Source organism: Agelaius phoeniceus, chromosome 3, assembly GCF_051311805.1.
Source record: "Agelaius phoeniceus isolate bAgePho1 chromosome 3, bAgePho1.hap1, whole genome shotgun sequence".
Taxonomy (NCBI): domain Eukaryota; kingdom Metazoa; phylum Chordata; class Aves; order Passeriformes; family Icteridae; genus Agelaius; species Agelaius phoeniceus.
In genome coordinates this window covers 74,588,988-74,601,517 of record NC_135267.1, presented here as the reverse complement: position 1 = coordinate 74,601,517, position 12,530 = coordinate 74,588,988, and the positions used below count along the sequence as shown (strand labels likewise).

General features: G+C 36.1%; 1 protein-coding gene across 3 annotated transcripts in view; it reads right to left on the bottom strand.

Annotated features, from left to right (window-relative positions):
* The window catches only part of WDR27 (WD repeat domain 27), a 90,031-nt gene that overhangs the window by 55,308 nt on the left and 22,193 nt on the right, over positions 1–12,530 (bottom strand). For all 3 annotated transcript variants that reach the window (XM_077175620.1, XM_077175621.1, XM_077175622.1), the window contains 4 exons: positions 12,252–12,385; positions 9,748–9,845; positions 9,319–9,440; positions 5,797–5,894 (listed from right to left, as the gene is read on the bottom strand). In XM_077175620.1, coding sequence (XP_077031735.1) covers positions 5,797–5,894; positions 9,319–9,440; positions 9,748–9,845; positions 12,252–12,385 — 452 coding nt within the window. The remainder of the gene's footprint in view (positions 1–5,796; positions 5,895–9,318; positions 9,441–9,747; positions 9,846–12,251; positions 12,386–12,530) is intronic.

Here is a 12,530-nt window from a genome sequence, read left to right as displayed (position 1 = left end):
TTCAGAAGAAACCAAGAAGTAACCAAATTCTGAGTACGTATATATTTGTATCTTGCTTAGGATTATGTCAAGCAACTAGTTCACAGTGAAGATGCAAACTGAAAAGTATCTCAAAATTCAAACTGCCTGTCTGACTCTAAGTTCTTGAAGTGCAAATGTGAGAAAAGTATGAGATGAGTTCCCTGTGGCTGTGGGAATTCTGCTAAAATGTGTTGCCAGCGGAGCTTATGATCATAAGCTCCTCCAGTGCAGCATCATAACACTATTCAGAGATGATAACATAGTGGCATAGCATTAGAACACTTTTTGAAGATTTTGCCCTAATGTCTAATACTATCTTCATACAACTGGTAGATTCTTTCAGAGGCTGAAGGAAGGTGAAACTGATTTTCTCTGGGATCATACATCAAAGCATTATTGTGCAGCTAAGTATTCAGATGAGGCAATTCAGTATGTGCAAGTGGTTCAATATTCCTCAAATCTTCCCTGTGTCCAATAAGCACCCACTGCCTTTTTTGGTTTTTTTTCAGGAGAAGAAAAATGGCTGTTTCAGCAGCAAACAGCATAGTTCAACAGCTGAACTTCCATTTCTCAGCTGATCAGAGTATAACTCACAGGCAGGCAGCTCCTACCACCATAAGTGTTAGTGGATTGGGTGTTGGGAGCTCTTCCTAACACCTTGTCCCTGCTAGTCTTATTACCTGCAACAGTAATTTAGCACCTACTACATCTACCTCCTCACACTACCATAGCAGCATCCCAGACTTCCAAATGGGGCTGTACTAACTCTGCCCTGCTCTCACAATTTCTGGGTAGGTTTTAAGCACAGCACATCTGGCAGCATAGCACAATTGTCCCTTTCCTGCCTTTTAAATTCATTTTCAATTACAGCTGTTATTGTACATCTTGCTCTCTTAGTCAATATCACATCAGCTACCCCAGCAAGTTTCCCATACCCTATCTCTTCTGTGGAAAGTAAAGAAAAAATGCCATTTTCATAGAATCACAAAGTGACATGATGGTTGAGATTGTTAGGCAAGTTTGGAGGTCATCTTATCCAACCTCACTGCTCACATAGTACTAGTGTGGCTTCAGCAGTGCTAAATAGAGTGGAGGTATCACCTCCCACAGCCTGCTGGCAACACTCCTCCTGATACTGCCCAGGACATCATAAGCCTTCTTTGCCTCAAGGGCACATTTCTGGCTCATGTTCATCTTGGTCTCCTTTCTGCAAAGCTGTTTTCCACCTAGTTGCCCCCTCAGCATATATTGGTGACTGGGGGTTGCATTTGGTGCCAAGAGGACTTTGCACTTCCCCTTGCTGAACTTCATATGGCTTCTGCCAGCTCATTTCTACAGACTTCTACAGCCTGAAGCAAGGAGCAGAGTTCATGGGTGGGATTCCAAGGCTGGTCAGGGCAATTAAGGCCCACTGGTGCAGTAAGGGTCCTCACAGTGCAGCTGGTTACTTGACTAAATACACATCTGAAAATCTGATGTCAAGCCAGGTCACACAATTATTGACACAAAGAAGGATGAAGCTTTATTGCATGATGGCTTTAGCCATAATTTACTGATGAGCAGGGAAGGTCCACACCAGTGCCTAAAAGCTTTGTAGGGGATCTGAAATCTGCCTCAGGGAAGAAAATTTTACACTACTTCACATTCTAAAACCTCTCTTGAGGAAGAGGACTCCTTGGAATGACCCATGCAAGAGGAGCTGCAGAAAACTGGACACACAATTTTTCTCATTATCATCCAGTCATGAAGATATCTGTATTCATGTAACTTTGCTAGTGAATGTGAGCTAGTGCTACTAAGTTTTTAGTCAATATTCTAAATGCATTTAATGAAGTGAAGGGTGCAACTCTATGAATTTTTAGTTTTCTGCTAATAGAATTAATGAAAGAAATTTCCTTTCTTCTGGACATTTCAAGCACAGAATTATCTAATCTACAAGTGGGAGGAAGTGAGAAATTGAAAGGATTCAGACTGGTAAAGCAGAATTAAAAACTGTCATATGAAATTTAAGTGATATATGAACATATTAAAGCAGCTGGTATTTAGTCTAGTCTGATACTTCCTGTTATGAGTTTACTGTGTAAGGGAATTGAATGTTCATTAATTCCTAAGTTTCTACATTCTTTCTATGCATTGGTTTTACAGCACTAGGATGTCAAAGTACATCTCACTGCCCTATATGTTCATGAGCATAGCCACTAAACACAGGCGGGACTGGCAGACAAGGAGGCTTGGTGTATTGGAATTTTCTGATATATCTGGCCTCTGTGGCTTAAAGGACTCAGCAACTTGTGTCATTCCAATCCAGACTTTTCTGAGATATTAAATTGAATTGGTGGAGACAACAGGTATGGCTGAGTATAAATCAATGCTACATTCCTGAACCCAGTAAGAGTAGCAATGTCTCCAAAATACATTCAATACACACAGCAGTATGAGAAAGGATGGTAAAGTTTCTTGTGTCTTACATTAATGAGTCTACAAGGTTTCATCACAAAGAACTCTTCAACTCTTTCAAAAATGTAAGAATGTATTAACTTTTTGCACCTCCTGATCATTAAATGCTTTTCTGAGTCTTTTTTTGGGAATCCTGAGCCTGGTGACTATAATGTCCATCTCATTCAGATTTCCACAGCATCTCAGCCTAACTCTTGTGTTTACTGCTTTCACCTTGGACACAAGAGAAAGAAATTTTACTTTTTTTCCAAGTAGTCATTCTTTTTGACAATACAGACTGAAATTGCTCTTCAAAATATCTTGGAAGTTGGTCAAAGGTCATTATCTTACTCTAAACCATGTATTCATATGGTCACATAGTTCGTTATCCTAACCTGGAAGAAGAGTAGCCATATTTTTCTTCTTCCAAGAAAAACTATTTTCCTTGCCTTTTTTTTCCTAAACCTGTTTTGTAGATCATCTGGAGCTTTTCTTAGCTTTAGTTATAAATGAGGAGAATGCAGGAGAAGTATAAAAAATATTCAAAATCTTCAAATGAAACTTTACAAATCCATGCATTTCAAAGCAAATGGAGCAGGAGTCTGAGTAAATCCAAAAGCCACTAGCAGTGTCCAAGATTCCCTCATTTATTGGCAAGATGACCTGGCTGTGTGAGGTTGGCTGACAACATCAGAAAGTTAAAATGTCTTTTCTTGTACCACCTTCAGAGGAACCCATGAGACGTTCTGGCACTCTCTGAAGGAATCTTGGGATTCCTCCAGATCATCAATAGTGAAAGAGACAGACAAATTCACTGTTTTATCCAAAAAAGATGATGAAAATTGAATTTGCTAAATAATTTCACCAAACTCAAGAACATAAGAAAAGTTAAATGAATTTTCATTGGGAAAAAAATTGTAATTTGATAACACAGGTTGAACAGCAAATTTTTTGTAGAACTCAAAGCAAAAACATTCATATATCCAAAACTTATAAAGCTGTAGGCCAGGTTAACCTGTTTGAAGATTTAATCTGTGCAGATCAAAAAGGAACCAGAGCATCCTGCTATGATTCCTCAGTCAATTGTGAGAAAAGGAATGCATGTCATATGAAAAGGAACCATCATCAAAGAAACTGAATTAAAAACCCTCTAAGAGTCCAAGGGAATTGTGCAGTTATTTTGCAAATTATTTCCCATGCTTTCAGCAACAGCTTTGAAGAGCACTGTGATGAAGGTATTTTTCCCCCTTATTTAATCAAAATGTTGTACTTAACAGAATTTTTAAATAAAGTAACAATGGATAGATTCTCAAGGGCAACAAACAGATTAAAGAAAAGCAAAATAATTTTCACTGTGGACAGCTAGGGAAAATATTTAGAATAAAATCAACAAACATAAAGTGGAGATCGTGGACTTAGTGTTACTATCCACAACCCTGCAAACAATATAAATGAGAAGGTGGACTTACCTTTGCTATATTGCAAGAACACTGGACAAAGATTTCACTAAAAAACCCTATTCTGGCAAACCCAAAGGAAAAACAAAGGCAGGTCATTCCAGAGGGACTGGAAACAGTTGTTGATGCACCAACTTTACAAATCAACAACTTTAAGAGATTAAAGGTACTGGCCCACCATAAGGTTGTTTAGGAACTAATCTCTCCTGTAAGTACTCAACAGTGCAAGGGATGGACTGGATTTGATTGGATAAAACCTATGAACAAAAAAAAAAAAAAGCAAAAGTGTTCAGTCTGTGTAACTATGTAGACCTAACACTTCAGCAGAGACTTGTTCCAAGTTCAAACAGACCTTTCCAAACCTAGACATTTTAAATTTATTTATGTGAAAAACACCTGGTGAACACATAGGAAAAATTGAACAGTTTTACTCCTTTTGAGAACTCAGGAACAGATTTTAAAATATAGAAGACTCAGTCTCTGGTCTGAGCAATGGCAGAAAATTTCATTTTAAAAAATGTGGTTTGTTTGTCTTTTATTCCTTGAAAATTGCTAACAAGAAAAAAACAATTATTTTTTTTTTCTATTTCTTCTCCACAAGAGTTTATACTACTGATCACTGTGTAATGTGTAACAAACACACACATATACATAGTACCTCACAAGCACCCTTAAATTATCTGTCATTAAGGATTTGAACTACTTTTTTGAAGCTTGGCTAATAGAACACAGTGGATACTAGAATACACTGACCTAGCCAAATTAAATATACAGCAAGAACATACATAAATTTGCTCCTTCTTCTCAAGACATATTCATTTAATTGATTGCCCAGATTTTACACTTTAACTATTTTACCTTTCACTGACTTTACTTATATTAGTATTTAGAAACAAAGAGACAGATAAGTGATCTGTGAAAAGCTTTCTACTTTTTCATTACTCTTCAGCAACACAGTTTGAGCAGCTTATTAGAAAAACATAAGAAGGTAACATATTCCAACCCAGCAGTTTCTAGTTTCATTACTTTCTGGCATTGAGTGAAGGTAATACAGCAATGATTTTGAAAAGAACACATATGCCCCCTATAGATTTAATGTATTCTTACCACAGAAAGATGGAAATAAATGAAAGGTTTATTAAGCATTGCCCAAATAGAAAATTCGGTACTAGAAAAATTATATGACATCTTTCCATAGCTATGTTTACATACACAGAAAGCAAATAGGAAATTATTCTTCGAAGACTAAACATCCTCCTGCCCAATCCCCTTTTCTTTTAAACATAATTATTTTGGCCTCCACAACAGAGCTTGCCCCAGGTATTACTTCTCCTGAGCAATGTTCCCTCCTTGATGTTCTATTAATTTGTCCCAAGGCTTTCTCAAAATTGAAAGGTGTTTAGAAACAGTGTAGCATTTAATTCTGAGTTTATGGTAATGTGTCATGCAAACTTATAGCACTACATACATGGTTTTTAAAAATGTTGCTGCAATTGGCTTATATTTTAAAAGATAGATCATAGATTTTACTTATTTTAGCAGTAATGGCATGCTGTTTTGGAAATACCATTAGCATTCAGTTCAGGGCACCATTATATATATACGATTAGATCTACAAATGTGGGTAAACATAGATGAAAAATCATAAATATTCAATGGCTTCCACATAACTAACTATAATTGAGGAATGAGCACTTTGCTTGGTCTCTAAACACTAGTAAACTTCAATCAACCTGTTGCTCAGATTCCACATCAAAATTTCTACTGGTATATGAGAGCAAGTATGAATTCTGAATAAAGATAAAGCATATAAAGATAAAGATAAAGCTTTAGCAAGATAAAGATATAGATTTTTATTCCAAGGTACCTAATTAATTCTTACCTCAGTGTTCTTAAATCCCACAGTTTGATGCCATCACCCGCAGCTGTGGTCAGGAAAAGGTTGTAAGCTTCAGGTTGCTGAGTGCTGTAGGATGATCCCTGTAAAACAATAAATCAGTTTCAGGTAACTATTCTCTATGGCATTAATTATTTATAGAATCATAGAATATCTTGAGATGGAAGAGATCCATGGGAATCATCAAGTCCAACTCCCTGCTCCTTGCAGAATTACGCCATATGATTAAGAGCATTGTCCAGATGCTCCTTGAACTCTGAAAAGCTTTAGTGTTGGGACCACTTCCCCGGGGAATCCAGTCCAGTGACCAACCACCCTTTCAGTGGATAATTTAGTCCATCTAAGAAACAAACAGTAAATATTTGTTAGATTATGTGAAAAAAAGCTTGTCTGTACACATGCAAAGGAGCAAAGAGGAAGAGCATGCAAAGAGCATGTAGAGGAAGTCCCATAACCCAGTCAGAGAAATGGAGCACGGCCTTGGCTCCTCCCAGTGCTGTCCCAGGACAGCCATGAGCCCTTTGGTCCAGGGGTGACACCCACCAGGACAGTCAGTGAGACAGGTTATCTGGGGCATCTCACAGACTGATGGGGATTGCTAAAATCAGGGTATGGGATCCATTACGTGAAGCAGGGGAAGATCTTTTTGTGATTGCACAAGATATTACAGGATGTTTTGGGATGAAAACAAGGGCAGTGAAAGGGAGGGAGCAAAGGTTACTTCAACAATTAATTATAAGACATTGTTAGCCCTGAGCTAAGTGTCCAATTCCATTGACTTCAGTAGCAATTGCAATCATTCATCACAAGACTAATTTTGGCTTCATACTTTTAAATAATTAAATCCAGTTTTAAACCTCTGATATTTTAACATTCACATTGGCAAATCCCAGCCTTTTTGCTGGCTAAAGACTTCTTTCTCCAGGGAACCAGATTGAAACAGTTAAAACACTTTCTTTCCTTTCCTAACCATTCACTTTCTTGATTTGGCTGAATACATCACAGAAACCTCAAGGTAATTTCCTGCAATCAGTATTTGCCTGCCAGGAATCTCCTATTCATTATGAAAGCTGGTGCATAGCTTGCTCTAAGAGATGAATTAAAATGTACTGTGCAACACATTTCCCAACAAAGTCTACACAGTCTCACATTTGCTCTGTATAACTAAAAAAAAGAGTAAAGCAAAAGACAAAGACAGTAGTAGTCCAAAGGACAGTATTCATTAAAAGTTACTGAGCACCCTTTTTTGTGCCTTTGAAATATTTGCTCACCACCCCTTGATTCAGCCAGCACTGGTCACAAGAATCCAAAACAAGAAGTTCTACAGACACATACACATTTACTTTGTGCATTACTCCTTTACTACAGAATACAGAGAAAAACTAAAGTTAAGCTAAAGGCATGTATCAATAGATATATAAGAAAGCACTCTGTACCTTCTAGTGATCTTATACTTTTGCCAACATTGTAACTATGGTTAGGAAAAAGTTATCTGACTGAAACTTCAGAGTTACCCATTACATTTTTCACTCTTCACATCAAGTAGACTTCCCAACTAATGGACCAATGAATTTTGATACAAACGGGTCTGAACAGAAAATTGAAAATTTTGCTCTTTCTGTGAAAATGAGTGTACTCTATAACTGCTAGCAGAACACAATACCATCCAAATATTTGTGGCTCACAATGACAGTTTTCTGTTCAAAGAATGTGTTTTGCACCATTACAAAGGCATTATTAACACTAAAGCTCTGAATCTTTGTGATCTGATCTCAAATTGGCATCTATTTTGATATCTCATATGTTCTAAACTCTAAGACAGGAAGATGATTTTGATATGTCATTCAATTCATTTTACTATGTCTCTTAAAATTCAGTATAAAAAGCAATTGACTGTTATGATAATCTTAATCAAAATATTTAAGGCTGAGATTAATTTCGTTTGGCAACTGCAAACAATCTCTAGAACAGATCAAAAGAAAAATTTAAAATCAAAGTCAGTACAAGGCAAATTATATATGCTTGCTTCAGCTGTTTTTGTCTAAAATCAAATATCAGAGAACATCATGCTGATCATCTAGGCTTCCAGGAAATCCTATGCATTTTATAATTTGCTAACAGGTTTCTCCAACATATAATTGGAACATACTTTCCCGATAATCTACCACAACCTCAAAATAGATTTGCTTTTTTATTAATTTAAAGAGTAAATTTTATTATTATGCCCACTTAACAATTATCCAAGTGGAATCACAAAAGAGTCTTGGAACATGAGAACTGATTTGCATGAATCTAAAGAAGAAAATGCACTTCAAGAATATGTATACTGCAATCACAAATGAGTATGTAGTCCACACAATGAGACTAGGAATAATCCAAAGGAAAGCCTTCATAAATTTTGGGGTGTAGGCACTGGATTTTCAGAATGAACTGTTTCTCTCCACAGGTTTGTTTCCATTGAACCGTGTCTCATCACTAGAGAACCTTAGATTCCAGTGTGTTTCATACTTTGAACATGATGTAGTTTGCACACAGCATTCTGCACATTTTTATAAGTCTAATTTGCTCTAATAGTTTTAAACTACCCAATGTAATAAAATAGTTGATGTGTAATTTTCCTATTGACTTATCTTAAGTACTAGTTTTATATAACTGAAAAAAATAGAGAACTTTGATGTAAAAATGTCCCCCAAAATGGTCAGTTTTCTTTGCTCTACCACATACATCTAGTTTTTTTCTCCCAAGTGAGTACTTGCCCACAGCTTTAGAGTTTTTCTTGATTAAATAACCTGAAGGCACTAAGCTGACCCAGCAAAAAGAAAAGCCAGAACTTTAAGCCTATATGTGTTACAAACAGTACTGAAATAGTTAGCACAATTTTAAGTGTTTTACCAGATCACATCTATAAGGAAAACCCACAAAGAGTTCTACAACAGTAATAACAAGGATTGTTTTAAACCCACAGAAGCAAGGACTTTCCAACTGGGAATGAAGAACCACATTCAACCAGACCTAACACAGCAGGCATTCCAGAACATATGCTACCATAAAAACTACAAACACTCAAATCAGTCTTCAAGGAAAAAAAGGAAGAGCAAGGATGAGGGGTTTTAAGTCATCTATTCTATTGTAGTTCTGAGAACTTTTTTTATTACTGTTTCCAAAGTTTCAGAATAAATCACACGGTGTCAGATTGAGCTTCAGAAGAGAACACTTACATAAGGAAAAATTCCTGTTGGACTACAGTAATACAGTTTAGCACAAGTAAGGCAAAAGATAATAAACACTTCTCTAATAGCAAGATGACTCAATCAGTCTCACTGCTCCCTCCTTTACACTAGAGAACAAATGAAATCTGTATGGACCTATCACACAGACTCATGTTCTTGCCCATCCTCCCCAACATATAAAAACTTACTGATTACTACCAATTCTACTTTTAGCCTCTGATTTCTTTGTTGATGATGTTGCAGTGGTATTAGAAATAAAATTCAATAAAGAATATACCTGATTTTGGCAGATCTGATGGACTGATCTAACATGAGCTTCCTGTATCACTGCTGTGCTGCAGCCCGCATTGAGGTCAAAAACTTCCAACGCTCGGTTGCTGCCAGCTGTAAGTACAATATCTGTTCAGTTCTCTGTGTTAAAGTTAAACTTATCCAAAGGGGAAAAAAAGCATATAAACAGATTAAAAATACAGATAAATAAGCATATATATAAACTCTGTTGTATTTATTGCTCTATGTGCAGCACCAAAAATCTTACAGCACTAAAAATTTATGTCTAAGGATGAAGTTCAACATCACAAAAAATTACAAGTTTTTTATTCCAATAGAAAAGGAGTGGTAATTCATCAAATGCTACTTAGTTTAGCTGATGTCCATGTCATTAAGTCCAAAGAACTACAAAGAAAATAAGAAATACAAAGGATACAAGAATAGAACTCATTTACTGCTGAAAGGCTGGTAATCTCCATTGCTGAAGTCATGGGAAATTTCTGTACCAATTTGCAAACACTCTTCTGTTTGTATCTGCAAAAAATATCAAATCAATGCTTGTGTTAATGAAATTAGTTATGATTTGTTAACACCCACTGGAACCACAAATCAAAATGCTTTCTTTCATTATTAAAAATTAAAGTGACAGATCTTTTGCCTTATTGTTGAACCCTGTTAAAAACTTAGTAACCAAACTCATTTAGATGAAAAACAATCCATGATATCCATATACAGAAGACTGATTTTCCATCAACATGAAACACTAAAATAATCCTGTATGTATACTGAAAATATTGAAGAGATTAAAGTCTGTGAAGTACCTATGTTCAGAAAGCAGATATGCCACTGGTTTCAGTGTAGCATTTAATGTGCTGATGATAGGGCAATCAGGAAGAAAATGAGGAGAAAACAGTGAGAAAAGAATGAAAACAGTGAAGAAACAATAATTTCCATTTAGATGGGAGAAGAATAAGGGACTGATCACACAGCACCAAAGAAATTTTGCTTCCCAATAAACACAAAACTTTTTAGGGTCCTGTGGGTTACCTGCCAGCTCCATGCAGAGGTGGCAAACATGCCAAAACCTCTAAAATGGCTTCAGACTTTTTTATTAGACAACACAAAACTGTGTTGTAATTCAAAATAATTAGAACTTTCTGTTTACAGAAATATATCCACATAGGCAACATGGATCTATTCTTATAGTAAAAAGAAAACAGAACTCCATGGATATGGATATGTGGGGCAAGAAGAGTGTGATTTTCATAGAAGTCACCGAAAGAATACAGAGTCAATAACAACTGTACTGGGTCTGGTTGGGATGGAGTTAATTTTCTTCATAGTGGCTTGTTTGGTGCTGTGTTTTGCACTTGAGATCAAAATAGCATTGATAACACACCAGGGTTTTCCCATTGCTGGACACTGTCTGCACAGTGTTAAAGTAACTCCTGTGTACCAGTTAATATCATACTTGCATTTTAGCACGTCTGTCTAATGAAAGTGCAAAAGTCCATGCATGACGTGCTGTAGGAATCATTACTGTTTCTTTCCAACAATGCTAGAAGTTTGCAAAACTGAGATCATTTGACAAAAGCAATATGGTTGTCAGCCAGATCTGTTCAAAAGAAAAATGCTTAGTGACTTGGTTTTTGCCTTTCATTGTTATTCTCTAACAATGATCTGCTGATCTTTTCAGATGGACATCAGAACCACTTTAGTAGTGATGGTGAAGCAGAAGATAATATACAGTGTTTTGCAATTTAATCCAAGAATCTTTTGTAGTTTCCACAAGTACTTTTTTTAAATAAACTAAAAAATAAACTGTACTAGACTTCAAGAGCAAATGATTTATTTCTATTTTTCGGTAAATCTACCCAAGCTAACTTTAAATAAGCTGACTGATAAAATAGGTACAATCTAATAAAGGCAGTATGAAGTTTCCTCTGGTCCAATTTACCATGCTGAAAGAAGCTGATTAAAACAGTTAAGATTTTCCCAAATGCAAGTTTTTTGCAACAATTGTTTGAATTGGCTGAAATACCTTTCTTCTACACTGCAGACTACTACACAGATAAATACCTCACAGGGCATGACATGGGTAGAATTTCACATAAAAAGCAAATCAACCAAGAGTAAACTGAGATTCATAAAATACAAGTTATGAGAAAACTGAACCAAAGTAACAGAGGGAGGGGGATATAGAAGAGTACCCATTATTAAAAAAAAAAAACAGAATTTTATCATGTTTAAGAAAATTTTTTTGACACAATGCATTTGCTACATGTCCTGTATATCTTCAATTCAAAGTGCAACTCATTTAAAATTCAGGCAGGTATTGTGGACACACTGAGCTGGACACTGTACATTCGTTCTCGTCTCTTAGAAATTGAAGTTTATGTAACAATTTGGGTTACCTTTTTAGTGGTTTATTAATATCCCCATAAACTAAGAATTAACAAGTAAAACAAACTAGGTAAGCAGATTATGGAAGAAAACTATTACATAATTCTGTATGACCATTTAACATTTCAGTGAAGTTCCACATACCAGGTTCATGCCTCAATCCAGGAAAGCACTCCTATTCCTAAACATATTTAAGCTTGTGCTTAGTACATTTTTCTGTGCAGCAGCAAAACTACAAAGGAAATAGAGGAAGAAAACAGACCAGCTTTTCCCATCTAAGGATGCAGTCCAATACTGACTAATACCATCAACAGACAAAACATACCATTCACAATATCAACTAAGACTTCAGTGTTGCAGCCCTAATTCTTTTTGTTCTTCCATTCAAAACTAAGATATTTTGGAAGTAGCTTTTACTATTTGTTCAGCTTTTTATCTTCTGTAATAGTTTTTCCCCCTCAGCTCTCCTCACCTCACCACACACAAAATTGCAGATCAAACATTACAAGAACTTCACTGGTCTGTTAATGAACTCACCGTTTTAGGTCATCCTTGGTTGTGTCTAGATGGAAACTTAAGAGATGAAATTCAGCTCCACAACACAGCAATATAAATGAATCTATAAAATAAAACTGTGCAAAGCGTACAGTCTTATGGAACTTCTCTTTACCCTGAAACATAAAGGAATTTGTTAAGAATGGAGTCAAATACATATTTTTTGTTTGAGATTCCTGATGTTAAGACAGAACCTCCCTGTCATCCTGATCATAGGCCAGGAGGTTAAACTCTACATAGTGGCCCTTCTTATTTTTGACA